General features: G+C 29.9%; 1 protein-coding gene across 1 annotated transcript; it reads right to left on the minus strand.

The window, feature by feature from the left end:
- Positions 1-540: 540 nt before the first annotated feature.
- Positions 541-19682, minus strand: LOC109065854 (acylphosphatase-like). Its single transcript, XM_042734647.1, has 4 exons — positions 19210-19682; positions 19004-19020; positions 18477-18586; positions 541-1005 (listed from the first exon to the last, which is right to left on the minus strand). Exons 1-4 carry the CDS (start codon positions 19340-19342, stop codon positions 774-776), a joined length of 492 nt encoding a protein of 163 aa, XP_042590581.1. The 5' UTR covers positions 19343-19682; the 3' UTR covers positions 541-773.
- Between the last annotated feature and the right edge of the window lie 279 nt (positions 19683-19961).

Consider the following 19961-nt stretch of genomic DNA (forward strand, 5'->3'; position numbering starts at 1 on the left):
AATAAAAACTAACAAAAAAAGGGAAAATCACAACAAAATTACTCTAAAAATAAAATAAAGCTAAATATAATAAAAATAAAATTTCAAAATCACAATTTAATTACTAAAAATGTAACTGATTTAAATGTAAATTGTTTATATAAAGGTAAATGATAATTAAAAATAATATTATATGATAGTTAAAAATATTATGTGATAGTATAAAAAGAGTTATTAAAAATGAAATTAACTATTGTTAATTAGAATTATTTTAAAAATGTCAATAAAAATGAGAAAAACAAACAAACAAAAATACTACAATTGAAATAAAATAAACCAAATCTAAATATAAATATAAAAAAACTAATAATAAAATGACAAAATCACAACAAAATGACTAAAACAAAAATGAACTAAAATTTAAATGAAGACTGAAAATATAAAATATAATTTAATTTATGATTTGATTATATTTTATTTTGTTATTTTTTTGTTTTGTATGCTAAATAATTCTGAAAAGTGCAAATATGAAACTTTTTGTGCATACAGTAACATGAACAATACAAGTTAAGCTCAGCTGATTACGACAGACAATAATTTTGACTCGTCCCTCAGTTTGTGTATTCTATATATAATATATCAATGATATCTACTATTACAAATAATATACATTAATTATTTTTACATAACTGTAATGAGAATTAGGAGCAGGCTATACAGGCTTCATGAAAATAATCTTCTTTCGTTATACAACATTTTTTTCTTTTGAGGTGCAATATGGTCTGTACATGTTCTTATGTGTTCAGTTCGCTGTCCCAGCCGAACGAAAGGGGTTCCCCTCTGTCTCTGGGAACGCTGATCTCTGGGCCTCTTTTCTCTCCCACATCTGTTGAGCTGAAAGCAGGGCCAGCTGAGAGCAGTTCAACAGGTCTGCTGTCCCTGCCGAGGGCAAACGCGACCCCTCGGTGCTCTGGAATGTGCCGGGCCCCGTCGCCTCCTGTCTCTCCACACGAACCCTCTGTGACGCTGAGAGAGAGAGATTTAAAGCAATGGTGCACCAAACAATACTGCAGTACCACATTCACTAGGGCTTGGACCAGCAGTGAGATCAGAACTCCTCCTTTAAAGGAATATCTCAGCCAAAAATTTAAATGTGCTGAAAATGTGCTCACCCTCGGGCCATTCAAGATGTACATGAGTTTGTTTCTTCATCAGCATTACATCACTTGCTCATCAATGGATGCTCTGCAGTGAATGGGTGCCGTCAGAATTTGAGTCCAAATAGCTGACACAAACATCACAGTAATCCACACCACTCCAGTCTATCAGTTAATGTCTTGTGAAACCAAAAGAAACAAATACATCAACAAAAAAATGAGTTCATAATCCATAATAATGCTTCCTCCATTTCTCTTGTTGTCTCTCACATCCATTCAGGCGCATACAGTTTTTATGTATTTGTTTAGAGCTGATTCAGACCACATTTTTTCACTGGAGGAAGTGTTATCATGGATTATAGACTTGTATTTTAGCCAGTTTGCAGTTAAAAGCATCTTCATGAAAGATTTGTTTTTTACAAACACACATCTTTTGTCTTCTCCAGATGTTAACTGATGGACTGTGGATTATTGTGATGTTTTTATCAGCTGTTTAGACTCTCATTCTGACGGCACCCATTCACTGCAGAGCATCCATAATGCTACATTTCTCTAAATCTGATGAATAAACAAACTCATCCTAATCTTGATGGCCTGAGAGTGAGCACATTTTCAGGCAATTTTCATTTTTGGCTGAAATATTCCTTTCACGCAGGACAAAAGTCCAGCACATGTGTGTTGAGGATTGAATGCAGCTGTAGCAAACACTCTAACTTAAAGTTCAAGGCCAGCCAAGAGTCAGTTCAGACTCGCAGTGAGAGAAAAGAGGGGTGCGTACATCTGTGAAAGTTAGCAGATGCAGCGTCCTGACGGACTCTTCACTGAAATGATTCATTAATTTACAGCGTGAAGTCATTTCACATATCAGTGAAGCTCCGCTGCCGTTCATTTGCGAGAGCATGTTAGCTGTAAAACACTACGACTAAACCTAAGTGTGGATAACTTTAACAGTGCTGTCACTTTCAAAAAGGTTTTTGGAACTTGATTTATGCATCTACAGCATGAGATAGTGGCATGACAAACCAACAGATAAGAGGCGCATCAGTGCATGTGTTTGGTTTCAGGTTTTTTGTTATTGAAGACGTGAATAAAACTGAAAGACACGGAAAACTGACCACATGAGTAAACAATGTACAACACAATACAAAAGATGAACACAATATTGACATATCCCACAATCCTTTTTAAAGACTGTGGCTCTAAAAGTGAAACAATGTTACTGTTAGATATAATGTACAGAAATGTTTCATATATTCATATCTGCATTTTTCAGATGAGTTATTACTGTTTTAGTATTATTTATATACTATTATAGTATATTAAAAATTTTAATTAGCTTTTATTATTATATTTTAGTTTAACATCTTAGTTTTCAAAGTTTTAGCATTTTTCTGAGTTTGTGCCATTGTAGTTTTTTATATTTCTATTAAGCCTTCATTTATTTTTATTTCAGTTTTATTTTTTTTCCTTGTGTTTTCTAGTATGTTTAGTAATTTTAGCACTTCAGCTATTTTAGTTAGTTGCCAAGGCATCATTTCTCATTTTCAGCGAAGTTTTTCTTCTAATATGTATATTTTACTTTATTTCAAATCATTTTTAATAGTTTATTTTTAGTTAACACTAACAACACTGGCATGTTTCTATTGGTTAATATCCCAGAAAACATAGTTTAACATCTTAATTTCAAAGTTTTAGTAGTTTTGTTGTTATTTTGTAATTGTACTAGTTTTTCAATATTTCTATTTATCCTTCATTTATTTTTATTAATTTCAGTTTTATTCATTTATTTATATTTTTATTTGTAATTAATTTATTTTTATTAATTTAGGTTTTTTTTATTTATTTGTATTTGATTAATTTTTCATTTTCATTTAAGGTTTTCATCTTATATTTAAACGTTACTTATTTCAATTACCAAAAAAAGATTTTTAACAGTTTTATTTTTAGTTAACAATAAAAAAACTAGCAGTTTTTATTGATTAATATCATATAAACCGTAAAAATATGTTCCTCACCATCACATAATTTAAGCACATATGGTTTATGGATTATTTTTATGATACTTGTGGTGCTTTAATTGTGTTTTTGGAACTGGTCTGTTTTCATTGTTTGTATTGAGATATTCTTTAATGATTATTTTTTTGTTTTTTATAGTTGAGTGTTTTTTTAGTTGAAGGAAAAAATGGGTCACTCCTAGTCCTCCATAATTATTGTCTTTTAAGCTAAATTTAAATAATTATAAAATTTGAAAACTTCAATTAAAATACCTTACATACAGGAAAATGTCACATTCAAACAACTTAAAGTGAATTTATTGGTAAAACTGGACTCTCAGCTTTCCCTGATCTCTCCTAATCTTAATTTCTCCCATTAATACGCCTATATAAATAGCATTTGCACCTGTTCTGTGTCAGTGTGTCTCGTTTTCATGTGAGCGATAGGCTCATTATGGAATCTGACATTAGTCCTGATGAATCTGGCGTTGTGAGGATGTGAGACGTTGCGGGTCTCTTGCAGGATTTTTATGGTCTCATCAAGGATCTTGAAAGTGCTTAACTGCAGATACAGAAGATAGAGACAGATAAAATATGCTAAACTGTAGGTCTGTAATGAGATTATTGAGGAAGGCAGGGCACATTTGAACAAATACTCTCTGGAAAGACTCCCAAACCTTCTTTTTTCAAGATAAACGTATTTCTCCATAATGGTACATTTGCTTTTCCATTGAATAGGGAAGGAAGAGGCTTCAGTGCTGTTGGTGAAGCTTGAGTTTTTAAAGGTTGCCATGCAACAGTGACAAAACGAAATCTGACACCCACTCAAGAGAGCTGCTACTATAAAACACAATAATGCATTAGGAAACCAATCTACTCTGTTCATATAAGACATAAAGTCTGTGGTGAACTTCTTGGTAACGTGAAAGTATCATTGCATGTCATATTTGTTTAGAAGTGTTACCATGGTTTTGCATTGTTTTTCTAAAATAAAACCAGTTTGTTTTGAGAAAATGCTGATTATTTGATTAAAAAAATGCAGTAAAAATGTTAAAATGCAATTTATTCCTGTGATCAAAGCTGAATTTTCAGCATCATTACTCCAGTCTTCAGTGTCACATTATCTTCAGAAATCATTCTAATATGATGATTTGCTGCTCAAGAAACATTTCTGATTATTATCAGTGTTGAAAACAGTTGTGCTGAAAAATGTTTTTGTGGAAATCATGACACATTTAAATTTTTCAGGATTCATAGATGAATAGAAAGTTAAAAAGAACAGCATTTTTTTTTATAGAAATCTACTGTAACATTATAAATGTCTTTACTGTCACTTTTGATCAATTAAATGCATCCTTTGCTAAACAACATAAAATAACATAAAATCCAAACTTTTAAAATAAAATCATTACATAACTTCTTATGCAGAAAAAAAAACATATATTACATAAGCAGGTCTGTTTTGGTTGAAAGTAAAGACTCATGTGCTTTTACAGTTACCAGGCCTGAAGTAAGAACATGTGTGCTCCATAATCACAATTTTTCCACTATACCAAGAAAAAAAACGTCAGTGGAAAACTGAAAACAAACCGGTTTCCTGCTTCCTCTCTGTTATTGGCTCCCTGCTTCAATCTGACATGTAATGTGGTTAAACACTCATTAAACAGAGACATAAAGAGAAACAAAAACACAGGCACATTTACTGTGTGTGTGTGTGTATATATATATATATATATATATATATATATATATTTATATACACATACATAAAGCAATGTGTGGGAACTCAGAAAGTCAGATTAAATGTTTAGCAGGTTAACTTTAAATATGTTAAAAGACCTCAGATAAACACGCTTACAGACCAGGACCATCAGGAAATCCTGATCCAATCATTCAAACCCTGAGTCCATTAGAGCACTGAGTGACCATCACAATCGAACGCTCCACTAATGGTTCAATAACTAAAGCAATGAGATTCAGATACTTTTAGTGTCACTTAAAAAGAAAATTTCCTGAAACTTTACTCAGCCTCAGGCCATCAGAGATGTAGATGAGTTTGTTTCTTCATCAGATTTTGAGAAATGTAGCATTGCATCAGTGTCTCAGCAATGGATGCTCTGCAGTGAATGGGTGCCGTCAGAATGTTAGTCCAAACAGCTGATAAAGTAATCCACACCACTCCAGTCCATCAGTTAACATCTGGAGAAGACTAAAGCTACGTTTTTTGAAAGAAATAATCATCATAGAATAATCATTAAGTTGTTTTTAACTATAAACTGCTTCTTTTAAGAAAACAACACCTGTCCATAATCTATAATAACGCTTCCTCCAGCAAAAAAAGTGGTCTGGTCTGAATCAGAGAGAAATCTGCACAGATCAAACACCGCATACAAGCCAAAACAGCTGTAAACAAATATGCTGGTGGATTTTAATGTATAAAGAGATGGACTTTTTCACTGGAGGAAGTGTTATTATGGATTATGGACTCGTATTTTAAACAGAAGCAACAGTTTGAAGTTAAAAACATTTTAATGATGGATTTGTTTCTTACAAACACACAGCTTTTGGCTTCTCAAGACATTAACTGCTGGACTGGAGTGCTGTGGATTACTTGTGGATTAATGTTTTTTTTTTTTTATCAGCTGTTTGGACTCTCATTCTGACGGCACCCATTCACTGCAGAGCATCCATTGCTGAGACACTGATGCAGTGCTACATTTCTCCAAACCTGATGAAGAAACAAACTCATCTACATCCTGGATGACCTGAGGCTGAGCACATTTTCAGCTGAACTATTCCTTTAAGTTTTCAAAGTCTTGTTAGTCCATGTAAAAGTGTTTCTGCCGTCTCATTTAGGATGGACCCCAAACAAAGAGTCCGTCACATTCCATTAGAGGCCCGGATCTGGGCTCTTTATCTAATAGATATAGCTATTTCATACCGATTCGAGATCAACTTCCCCTGCTCTCTTTAAATATCAAAGACAAAGACTTGCACACAGCAAACTGTTCCCAGTTCAGTCTGAAAGCCGTCTGTCTATTCAGAGACACACTAACCCTTGATAAGCCTCTGATCTAATCTTGCAACTGTCAGCTAAGAGGATTCCAGCCTAAAAAAACAGTGCACATGCAGATTTGCTGAAGTGATGCATGATGGGAAAAAAAGGACACCCTGGGGACACCTGAATGTGTGTCTCTGGGTCAACACGGAAAATCTGGGAGATTTGAGCTCATTTCTAAAGACATTATTATTAAAGAATCATTTCAAATGGAGTTTTAATGGACGCAGACACTAATGTTGCACAAAAGTGAAACGTGCCGATGTCTGATACAGAGGCCACCTTAACAGAGCTCTGTGAGACGGCCAGGTTTTCCATGGAAACAGAACTGTGATAAGTGTAACGCAGGCCGTGATTGGTTGATTATGCGTAAAGTGAACATCTCCTGAAAGAGGATCATGCTGTAGAATCAGAGGACGCCTAATATTCATACTACAGTCATGCTCACTGAATAAGCAGTCAAAATTATTAATTTGCAATAAAACAATGGGTTCAGTGTTTTAATAGAGGTTTATTAGTTTCATAAAACTTTACATCAAAATAGCTGTTTTTGACCAATGGCTGGACATATAAATCACTTCCTTTATGCTCACAAAGGATGCATTAATTAGATCTAAAATACAGTAAAAATTGTGAAATATTTTTACAATTTAAATAACTGTTTTCTATGTGAATATCTGTTAAAATGTAATTTATTTCTGTGATCAAAGCTGAATTTTCAGCATCATTACTCCAGTCTTTAGTGTCACATGATCTTCAGATATCATTCTAATATGCTGATTTGCTGCTCAAGAAACATTTCCGATTATTATCAGTTAAAAACATCTAATATTTTTGTGGAAACCATGATACATTTTATTTTTCAGGATTCTTTGATGAACAGAAAGTTCAGAAGAACAGCATTTATTCTGTCAGAATCTAATGTGTGCTTGATGAATAAAAGTATTAATTTTTTTTTGATAACATCAGAAATGTTCATTGAGCAGCAAATCAGCATATTATAATGATATCTGAAGGATCATGTGACACTGAAGACTGGAGTAATGATGCTGAAAATTCAGCTTTGATCCCAGAAATAAATTTCATTTTACTATATATTCACATAGATAAGTGTCATTTTGAATTGTAATAATATTTCAAAATTTTTACTGTTTTTTTGTTCAAATAAATGCAGCTTTGGTGAGCAGAAGAGACTTCATTCAAAAACATAAAAAAAATCTAAGATAAAAATCCACTATAATATTTTATATTTCATTATCTTTCATATTAAGTTTGAATTGATGAATCAGATAAAATCATACTGAACTCTTAAATTTGTGTTTTGCTTTGAGAAAATTGCATAGCATCAAACAAATTATTCATATTTACAACCCTATGCTAATAAATATAAACAGCAAATTACAATTATGGGGTAAAGGTTTTATTTTTCTTATAAAGTGTTCTTGTAAAGTATCTACCAAGTATTTGTGTTTGTTTGCCGGTGCTGGTGCCGATATTTTTGGTAGGTTTTTTGTTTTGAGTGGCGAGTGCAAGATTCTCGAGTTTTAGTTTTTGGTTTTTGTTTGTTGTTGTTGGTGTGGTGGATTTGGGTTCTGGGGCTGGGAATGTTAATGTTACTGTACTTCCTGTAGATCACACACAGACAGACAAAACACGGTAAACAATATGAAATATAATGCCAAGACATTTTTTTTTTCTTACAAATTTTGCACATTTACAATGCAAGACAGGGAAACGGTGTTGTTTTAGTACCATTGAGATATTATCGGTTTTGTTTAATATTTTGAATTAGTTTTTAATTTCTTTTTCTATTTTAATTTCAATTCAAAATTTAGTAGGTTTGTTGTGTGTATTTGACAGTTTTTATTCGTTTTTTTTTTTTTTTTTTTAAATATGTCTATATTATCTACCTATCTACCTATATATATATATATATATATATATATATATATATATATATATATATATATATATATATATATATATAGATAGATATAGATATATAAATAAGCACACACACATAGGTACATCAACTTAAACTAAATGAAAATGACAAATGTTGCCTATAAAAAAACAATATTTTTTTTATAATACTATATATATATATATATATATATATATATATGGTACATCAACTTAAACTAAATATATATATATATATATATATATATATATATATATATATATTTTTTTTTTTTTTTTTTTTTATTATTTTTTTTTTTTTTAAGGTTTTTTTTTTAGTTTTCATTCTAGCATACCAACTTCATTATGAATACTTTTTATGAAAAACTTTTTAGAACATTATGAAAAAACTTTTTTTAAAAATTAATTCATTAATAAAAAAAAAAAAAAAAAAACAAGAGTTAAGTGGAATTGACTCACTTTAACAAAGATAATAATCAGGACAGTATTAAACAGTAAAAATTTGTCTAGTTATTGTTTTCTGCCTTTCTACTTTGTTTTGTTTTTGTTTCTTTTTAGTATTTGAAACTTTTTCACAAATGAAGGTTTACATTTCTTCCATTTACATGTGTGCTTACGATATTCACCAACCAAAATTACCATGTTCACAAAGTCAGAAACATGGACGTTTATATAAATTTTGGATCTCCATTCACTTTCAATATAAGATAACTTCTCTGTCTTCCATAAAAGAAAGAACAGCATAAGAAATTCTAAAGAAACTCCATCAGAAGGACAAACAACATTTTCTTTCTCTTTCTCAAAAACAAGGGCGCGGCACACACACACACACACACACACACACACACACACACACACACACTGACTGAAGCTGGACAGCAAGCAGGATCTCTCATGCAGTTTTCCTCAGAGGCTGTAAATGCATTATTCTCCCTGTGGGCCGCAGCAGGGGTTGATCTCATATTAGATAAGAGCGAGAGCGCTCAGACCATCTGCATGGCTGCCCAATATTCAGCTCATAATGGGCCTGCCAGGAAGAGGAGGAGCCCGTGTCAAAGAGAACAGCCACAATCTCTACAGCAACAGCGCAGGAATGGCCCGTGATAAAGAAACCAGCACAGACTGTGTTTTGAGTGCTGGGAATGACGGATTACAGACGGATCCGGGTTGCTCTAGGGTTATCAGCTGTTATGACCAAATCAAGAGGATTGTTTTGGACGTGAAAGCCTCGAGTTTTGTCAGGGTGCGGTTCACTCAATACTGAGGAAATCCAACCCTGACAGAGGAAAAGACACTTCTCATGAACAGGCATTACGTTACCATTTTAAAAGCACAACTCCCACTTTGATTAGTTTAGAGAGAGAACTATATGGTAGAGAAACTACACTAAAAATGCCTCTGAAACTATTGTGTCACAAATTGCTAGTAAAAATGGCTATGAAAAAATAATTTACTCATAATTTGACAGTAAAAATGGCTCTGAAACTATTTTCAGTCACAAATTACTAGTAAAAAAGGCTTAGAAACTATTTTCATTTTAAAATTACTAGTAAAAATGGCTTTGAAGAAATATTTTACTCATACATTTTGAGTAAAAAAGGCTCTAAAACAACTTTCACTCAGAAATTGCTAGTAAAAATGGCTTTGAAAAAAATACTTTACTCATAAATTGCTAGTAAAAATGGCTTTGAAAAAATACATTACTCATAAATTGCTAGTAAAAATGGCTTTGAAAAAATACATTACTCATAAATTGCTAGTAAAAAAGGCTTTGAAACAATTTTCACTCATAAATTCTTAGTAAAAATGGCTTTGAAAAAAATACATTACTCATAAATTGCTAGTAAAACTGGCTTTGAAAAAATACATTACTCATAAATTGCTAGTAAAAATGGCTTTGAAAAAATACATTACTCAAAAATTGCTAGTAAAAATGGCTTTGAAAAAAATACATTACTCATAAATTGCTAGTAAAAATGGCTTTGAAAAAATAATTTACTCATAATTTGATAGTAAAAAAGGCTTAGAAACTATTTTCATTTTAAAATTACTAGTAAAAATAGCTTTGAATAAATATTTTACTCATAAATTTTGAGTAAAAAAGGCTCTAAAACAACTTTCACTCAGAAATTGCTAGAAAAAGTGGCTTTGAAAAAAATACTTTACTCATAAATTGCTAGTAAAAATGGCTTTGAAGAAATACATTATTCACAAATTGCTAGTAAAAGTGGCTTTGAAAAAAATACTTTACTCATAAATTGCTAGTAAAAATGGCTTTGAAGAAATACTTTACTCATAGATTGCTAGTAAAAATTGCTTTGAAAAAAATACATTACTCATAAATTGCTAGTAAAAATGGCTTTTGAAAAAATACATTTACTCATAATTTTGATAGTAAAAAAGGCTTAGAAACTATTTTCATTTTAAAATTACTAGTAAAAATAGCTTTGAATAAATATTTTACTCATAAATTTTGAGTAAAAAAGGCTCTAAAACAACTTTCACTCAGAAATTGCTAGTAAAAGTGGCTTTGAAAAAAATACTTATAAATTGCTAGTAAAAATGGCTTTGAAGAAATACATTATTCACAAATTGCTAGTAAAAATGGCTTTGAAAAAAAAAAATAAATTGCTTGAAGAAATACTTATTCACAAATTGCTAGTAAAAATGGCTTTGAAAAAAATACATTCATCATTTTGCTAAAAATGGCTTTGAAAAAATACATTACTCATAAATTGCTAGTAAAATGGGTCTTTGAAAAAAATACATTACTCATAAATTGCTAGTAAAAGTGGCTTTGAAAAAAATACATTACTCAAAAATTGCTAGTAAAAATGGCTTTGAAAAAATGCATTTACTCATAAATGATAATAGTAGTAAAAAGTTGGCTTTGAAGAAAAATACTTTGAAGAAATACTCATAAATTGCTAGTAAAAAATGGCTTTAAAAAATAACTTATCATAAATTGCTAGTAAAAATGGCTTTGAAAAAAATACATTTACTCATAATTGCTAGTAAAAATGGCTTTGAAAAAATATTTACTCATAAATTTGCTAGTAAAAATGGCTTTGAAGAAATACTTTACTCATAAATTGCTAGTAAAAAAGTAAATTGGCTTTGAAAAAATATTTACGCATAACTTCTAGAGTTACATTACTCATAAATTGCTAGTAAAAATGGCTTTGAAAAAATAATCATTATAATTTCATAAATTGCTAGTAAAAATGGCTTTGAAAAAAAATACATTATTCAAAAATTGCTAGTAAAAACGGCTTTGGAAAAAATACATTACTCATAAATTGCTAGTTAAATTGCTTTGAAAAAATACATTACTCATAAATTGCTAGTTAAAATGGCTTTGAAAAAAATACATTATCTCATAAATTTGCTAGTAAAAATGGCTTTGAAAAAATACATATTTGCACTCATAAATTGCTAGTAAAAATGGCTTTGAAAAAATATTTTACTCAAATTGCTAGTAAATAGTTTTGAAAACATTTCACTCAAAATTGCTCCTAAAAATGGGGCTTTGAAAAAATTCATTACTCATAAATTGCTAGTAAAACTGGCTTTGAAAAAATACTCATAAATTGCTAGTAAAAATGGCTTTGAAAAAAAATACATTATTCAAAAATTGCTAGTAAAAACGGCTTTGAAAAAAATACTTTACTCATAAATTGCTAGTAAAAATGGCTTTGAAAAAATACATTATATCATAAATTGCTAGTAAAAGTGGCTTTGAAAAAAATACATTACTCATAGATTGCTAGTAAAAGTGGCTTTGAAAAAAATACTCATAAATTGCTAGTAAAAATGGCTTTGAAGAAATACATTACTCATAAATTGCTAGTAAAAATGGCTTTGAAAAAAATACATTACTCATAAATTGCTAGTAAAAGTGGCTTTGAAAAAAATACATTACTCATAAATTGCTAGTAAAAGTGGCTTTGAAAAAATACTTTACTCATAAAATGCTAGTAAAAACGGCTTTGAAAAAATACATTACTCATAAATTGCTAGTAAAAATGGCTTTGAAAAAATACTTTACTCATAAATTGCTAGTAAAAACGGCTTTGAAAAAAACTTTAGTCCTCATAAATTGCTAGTTGGCTTTGAAAAAAATACATTACTCATAAATTGCTAGTAAAAGTGGCTTTGAAAAAAATACATTACTCATAGATTGCTAGTAAAAGTGGCTTTGAAAAAAATACTCATAAATTGCTAAGTAAAAATGGCTTTGAAAAAATACATTACTCATAAATTGCTAGTAAAAAAGGGCTTTGAAAAAATCATTACTCATAAATTGCTAGTAAAAATGGCTTTGAAGAAATACATACTTCATTGCTATAAAAAAGGCTTTTGAAAAAAGACATTACTCTAAATTGCTTAAAGCGGCTTTGGAAAAAATACTTTACTCATAAATTGCTAGTAAAAAAAAAAGGGCTTTGAAAAAAACTTTACTACTCATAAATTGCTAGTAAAAATTGCTTTTGAAAAAATACATTACTTACTCATAAATTGCTGTAAAATGGCTTTTTTTTCAAAATACATTTACTAGCATAATTTGCTAGTAATGTATTTTTTCAAAGCTTTGAAACTAGCAATTTTGAGTAATGTATAAATTTCAAAGCCATTTTTATGGCTTTGCAAGTATGTATGTTTTTCAAAGCCATTTTTACTCATAAATTGCTAGTAAAAATGGGCTTTGAAAAAAATACATTATTCAATAAATTGACTAGTAAAATGGCTTTGATTGAAATACATTACTCAAAAAATGCTAGTAAAAATGGCTTTGAAAAAATACATTACTCAAACTCAAAATTACAATTTTAGTAAAAATGGCTTTTGAAAAAATACATTACTCATAAAATTGCTAGTAAAAAATGGCTTTGAAAAAAATACATTACTCATAATTGCTAGTAAATGGCTTGCTTGAAAAAAAATACATTACTCATAATTGCTAGTAAAATGGGCTTTGAAAAAATTTTCACTCAAAAATTGCTAGTAAAAATTGCTTTGAAAAATACTTTACTCATACATTACTCATAAATTGCTAGTAAAAATGGCTTTGAAAAAATACTTTACTCATAAATTGCTAGTAAAAACGTCTTTGAAAAAATACTTTACTCATAAATTGCTAGTAAAAATGGCTTTGAAAAAAAATACATTATTCAAAAATTGCTAGTAAAAACGTCTTTGAAAAAATACTTTACTCATAAAATGCTAGTAAAAACGGCTTTTGGAAAAAATACATTACTCATAAATTGCTAGTAAAAATGGCTTGAAAAAAATACATTACTCATAAATTGCTAGTAAAAAATGGCTTTGAAGAAATACATTACTCATAAATTGCTAGTAAAATTATTCCATTAATCAAAAATGCTATAAAAATGGCTGTGAAAAAATTACATAATCATAAATTGCTAGTAAAAAAGGCTTTGAAACAATTTTCACTCATAAATTGCTAGTAAAAACGGCTTTGAAAAAATACTTTACTCATAAATTGCTAGTAAAAATGGCTTTGAAAAAATACATTACTCATAAATTGCTAGTAAAAATGGCTTTGAAAAAATACTTTACTCATAAACTGCTATAACTAGTTGTCCTCATAAAAACGGCGGTTTGAAAAAAACTTTACATTTCTCATAAATTGCTAGTAAAAATGGCTTTAAGAAAAAAAATACTTTACTGAAAAATATACATTGCTAGTAAAATGGCTTTGAAAAAATACTTTACTCATAAATTGCTAGTGTAAAATGGCTTTGAAAAAATACTTTACTCATAAAATGCTAGTAAAAATGGCTTTGAAAAAATATTTTACTCAAATTGCTAGTAAAAATGTCTTTGAAACAAATTTCAGTCATAAATTATTAGTAACAATGGCTTTGAAAACATTTTACTCATAAATTGCCTCTTCTGTGTTTCATATAGGTGATACAGACTGAATTAAACACAGATGACAATAAACTTTCCATTATTCTCAGTTTCTCACGCTCTGAATGACTTATCCGCTCTTGTTAAACACTCTCACTCTCTCTGAAATAACACCGCACAGCTGTTTTCACAATATATAAACACTCGAGTCTTTGTAGTGTTCATTGTGTTGTGAAGGAAAGGAGTTTCCATCTGCCCCGGTGAGGAAGTCAGATAACATTGACACGCTTTGATTGGAAAGAACTTCCTCATACGGATCGCCGTTTAGATCAACCTCCGTCTAACAATCCGCCGGATACTCTCACTCGCTCTAGTACAACACCACGAACGCCAAGATGGTTTGATATCAAAACACCAGGAACTATTCACAACCTGTGACTGCCATTGTGTTAGAATATCAAAAAATAACAAATATATTATATAATATTATTATATTACAGTATATTATAACAACCTGTGACTGCCATTGTGTTCAAATATCAATGAATTCAAAATTAAAAATCTAATATGTCTATATATTATATTATATTATGTTATATTACAGTATATTATAACAACCTGTGACTTGTGTTAGAATATCAATAAATATAAAATGTAAAATCTAATACATTTATATATTATGTCATATTATATTATATTATATTATATTATATTATATTATGTTATGTTATATTACAGTATATTATAACAACCTGTGACTGCCATTGTGTTAGGAATATCAATGAGTATAAAAATAAAAACATATATATTTATATATCATTATTTCATATTATGTTATATTATATTACATTATATTATTTTATAACTGCTATGTTAGAAATGTTAAAGAATATATATATATATATATTTAAATTATATTATATCATATTGAGTATTTTATTTTACAACCCTAGAAGTATCACTGGATCACATATTATAATTGTATATAATCAAAAACAAATAAAACAAATTAATGAGAATAATAATATTACACATTCAAAATATTTTTTATATTTGATAAATATTTTTTATATTTGATCATTAATATTATTAATAATTTTTTTTTTTAATTTTTATTTTATATTTTTTTTTTTTATATTGTGTTATATTATTTGATTAAATGTTACAATTGTATATAAACAATAAAATATTAAAACAAATGAACAAAAATAATAATATTACACACATTCAATAATATTTTTCTATATTTAATAATTAATACTATTAATTTAATGGTTAATATTTTGTAATTACTAAATCATTTAAAAATACCATATCATATCATATCATATCATATCATATCATATCATATCATATCATATCATATCATATTGGAGTCTCCTCAAATGCCCCCAATAAATGAAATGAACCCTAAATATGAGTCACAGTGATGCAAGCAATCCACAATAATTATAAGAATGCTGTTGCAAAATTCTCTTAAATAAATGTATAATGCCACATCAGATGAAACTGCTGTAAAATGTCATGTCAACAGCTGATAAGGTGATCTGGATGGAGCTGAAACTCTCTCTGGCAGTATTTCTAGACTTCAGAGCTCTTCCAGTCGTAATTCAAGCATGGGTGGAGCGTTTGGGAGGGTGGAGGCTGTCTGAGGACGATCCTCTGGGATCTACAGTCTCATCAACATCACCCACAACCCTAGAGACTCACCAAACCAAGCCCACGACTAACAAACAACTGCACAGAGCCAAACCAAACAATCAAATCCAATGCAAACACACTGAGAGATGTCAATGGAAAGGAATGAAAGACAGGAAAACAAGTAAAGGGGGCGGAGCCTGGAGGCCTGCCATCCGCTGTTTAAATATTTAATGAGCAAACACATTTCTGTTCACTCGCATCTTGTGTTCATCGGCTGGAATGAGGAAGAGGAGGAAAAGCTCTTCCTCACTGTATCCAGGCAATGCCATGTACAGCTACGTGAGTTTCTGGGCTGTAAGTAAATAGGTAAATAGGACACGATTTCACCAGAGAATCACAGCTAAAAATGTCTTGCAGGACAGCGGCCACAGATAATAACCTTCACATGAAAAACTGACCTGATAAAGGAGACTGGGGCTAGTTGTCACATGCAGAGATTTTGTTGTTACTTTATAAATGCAATAAAATAAAATCAAGTACTTTCCAGTGTTTTTCTCATCGAGCATTCTTTTTGAAATACGGCACATTACAAAAGTAAATTGTTTTAGATATATCATTAGATATTGACTTAAAGACATCGATCTTATAATGATATAATAATCTATATAATTATGGAAAATCTTAAACAAAAGGTTAGTTTGTGGCAAGTTTCACATTTGCACATTTCAGGTTTTATATGTTGAAATGTAATTAATTTAAATATATTTTAATATTAGTTAGTTTTCCGTTAATTCCAGTTCTTTTAGTTAGTAATTATTAACTTAAACTTATTTTACGTTTAACAGCATTTTAAGTAATGTTTTAAGTTTTTCATCTAATATTTGTATTTTATTTTATCTTTTGTTATTTTTTAATAATAATATATAATATAATATAATATAATATAATATATAATATAGATATAATATAATATAATTCTTTAATATTTGTATTCATATTTATTATTAATTAGTTTGATCAATACTGGCTTTCATTTTTATATTTTCAGTTTTGATTTTAATTTTATTTAAATTTAAAAAAAAAATTGTTCTCTTTATTTCTTATTTTACTATTTGGTTTTAATTTCCTTTTATATCAGTTTTGAGTTTTAGTTCAGTTTTAGTTTTTATTTATTTCCAGTCATTTATTTTAATCCTTTTCATTTAATTTAATTGTAATCTTTTAATTAAAATGAAAATAAAAACATAAGAGATCATATTAATAAAATAATTTAAAATATTTAAAATGTTAATAAATTAGGTTAAGTAAAAAATATATAGTTTTTTTTAGTTAAATTTTTTTTTGTTAGGTTATAATTTTTTTCTTTGTCTTCATAGCAAAGTATTGTGCAAACATTTGTATGTTCTATGCATACTAAAGATCTGCATACGGCAAACAGTACTCATGCTGCAGAAATACAGTATATAAGCTCTCACACAAATGAATATCTGCTTCACATTTGAGACTGTGATGTCATACGGCCCTCGCCCCTGAGCGCCACCCCACCCGACTGACATCATGACATCATCGCTCCTCGACCCGCCCCACCCACGGGACTGCAGACCACCGCGCACACACACACACACACACACACACACACACACACACACACACACACACACACACACACACACACACACACAGACAGCTCTGATTGGCTGGAGCTCCTGCTGTTATATGATTACAGGCTACAGCACAATGCTCTCAAAGGGAAGAGTGAGTTTCCATGTTCACGCTGGCACTGTGACTGTGACCAGCCTTTCTAGACTGTTCCATGACACCAACACTGAAGCACTGGCGCCATCTGCTGGTGACAAGAGGCGCTGCACACGTGACAGATTCAGTGGATCAGAGCTGGTATGGAAATAAAGACCTTTAAATCGTTTTAAAAAGCCATTAAACATAAACACTCAACAACAGCTGCCTACTCACGTAAACTCTTTATTTTCCCAAATTAATAGTTAATATTATAACTAATGTTAGATTTAAAATGTAATACTTGCTTTTTATTATTATTATTATTATTTCCAGCTAGTAATTTTATGTGTATCAGTTAGTTGCCAAAGCAACATTTCTCATTTTTTAATTAGTTTCATGTAATATTTATACTTAAATTAATAAATTTTTATATTATGTTAAGGAATGAAAGATATAAAATATAAAATAAAATATTATTATATTTTATATTCCATTTATATTTATATTTTTAAAAAATACAATTTAAAAGATGATTGTCTTTAATGGTCACATTTCTTCAACATTTTCGGGAAACATAAAATTTTGAAAATTTGTTATGTGCTTATTTCTTTTATTTTATATTTATTATTAATGAACATTTAAAATGTTCTGTTCATTTCATTTCAGCTTTAGTTTTAGTTCAGTTCAGTTCATTTCTAGATAATATTTTAGCACTTCAACTTAAATGTATGTCAGTTTTTTGCTGTAGTAGTAACATTTTTCATTTTAGCTTTTCATCTATTACTTCTGTTGTCTATTTTACTATATATTTATTTAATGTTTATTAAATTATATTATTTTTTTATTTTAGTTATATATATATATATCATCTATATATATATATATATATAATTTGAGCAATATTAAGTAATATTTATTTAATATAAATAATTAAAATCTAACAGAATTGTTTCAACATTTTTAGTTTTAATGAACAGTGATTTCATTTAGGTTTTACATGCAATAAATACTGTACACATTTTACATAAAATTCACTATGCAAACATTTGAATATCCTAATAAAGTAATTGCATTGCACACTCAAAAACAATTCTAAAACAGATGTATACTCACATCTCTTTAACTTTTTCAGGATGTCCCTGCACCTGTCCCACCACAGTGCCCTGTCTAGTGTTCTTTACCCATCCCGTCACGCCGAGTTTCTCCGCTTCTGCTTCTGTATACTGCAGTAAAACAGATGAAAAATAAGATTCAGAGAGATATATGTATGCATGACTTATCACTGATGAAACTAGGGAGGATACATTTACATGCATGCATTTAGAAAAGCAACTTTCATTGCATTCAAAGGGCACATTTAATCAGTTCATGCATCCTCTAGGAATCAAACCCAGCACTTTTACAATACTAGTGCAAACATCTACTAAAATGTACTCAGATATCAAACTGATTTCAGCTACTTAGGCTAAACTTACATCTAAAAGAGCTAGTATTTGCTTGTACTTGCATAGGAATCACCCTTTTACATCACCACTGTTAAATATAAAATACCATTACCATGTTATTTTTGCTAGTATTAGTAGGTTCCAGCAAAAAGCTCTGTAAAACAGCTTAATTTATGTCATCCACAGATTTCTCACCATTCTGAAGCAAACACCTGAAAAAAGACACAAATGTAATTCGACTACTTGTATACAATAAACACTTTGTAGAATAATTTACATATTGTATGAATACACATGAATGCACAATGGTGTAAAAGCTTCTTGGTGCTGTAATAGAATAAATGCGCGTCTATTTTTGGAGGCGTGGCGTGAAGAAATGTCACCAAGTTTCTAATACGCACCTTGAACATTCCCGAACACCTCAAAATCTACAGAAACATATTTATCACCGGCGTCTGAAGACATTGCAAACAATATGACAAGGGTTAGGACCAAAAGAGAAGTCCAAGAGACGTTTAAATGACAGACAATCATAAATAAACGCGACGCGACTTGCAAATGTAACGCGACCCAACGTTCTTACAGCGCCAGACTGTTGTCACGTGACCGCTGTTACTTTTCTCAACGCTTGTCACGATGGACAAATCACAGTCGCTGTGGTTACAGAATGATGACTTTTAAGACATTATTTTATAGAGATTGTTTGGACTGGGTTTCTATTTGTATGATAGACTCCAATCCTTAAAAGTATGACATGTGAAAGATAAAAAAAGACGAAAACATCCCTGAGAAGCTAACAAGCGCCCCCTGGAGGAGAAAACGAGAGTTTTCTAAACTGGATCTGCACTGCAATACTTACAGTAGGCCTACAGTATGTAGATTGCGGATAGATCGATGCTATTTAAGTATAAAACATTTAAAATTATGTCACTATTATAATATTGCATAATGCAATGCTTATGAATAATAACCTTATGAATAAACAATTAGTCCCACATACTTTTTTGGATGTAAAAACATCAAATTATTTTGTCTCTTTCTAGAATGATTGAATAATTTGAAAAAAATAATAATAATTTTAAACACTAATCACACATAATGAGCTTCACACATAACACAGTTTTCTCTCAGGTCTTGATGAGATTTTAATATT

This window comes from Cyprinus carpio, chromosome B11, assembly GCF_018340385.1.
Source record: "Cyprinus carpio isolate SPL01 chromosome B11, ASM1834038v1, whole genome shotgun sequence".
Taxonomy (NCBI): Eukaryota; Metazoa; Chordata; class Actinopteri; order Cypriniformes; family Cyprinidae; genus Cyprinus; species Cyprinus carpio.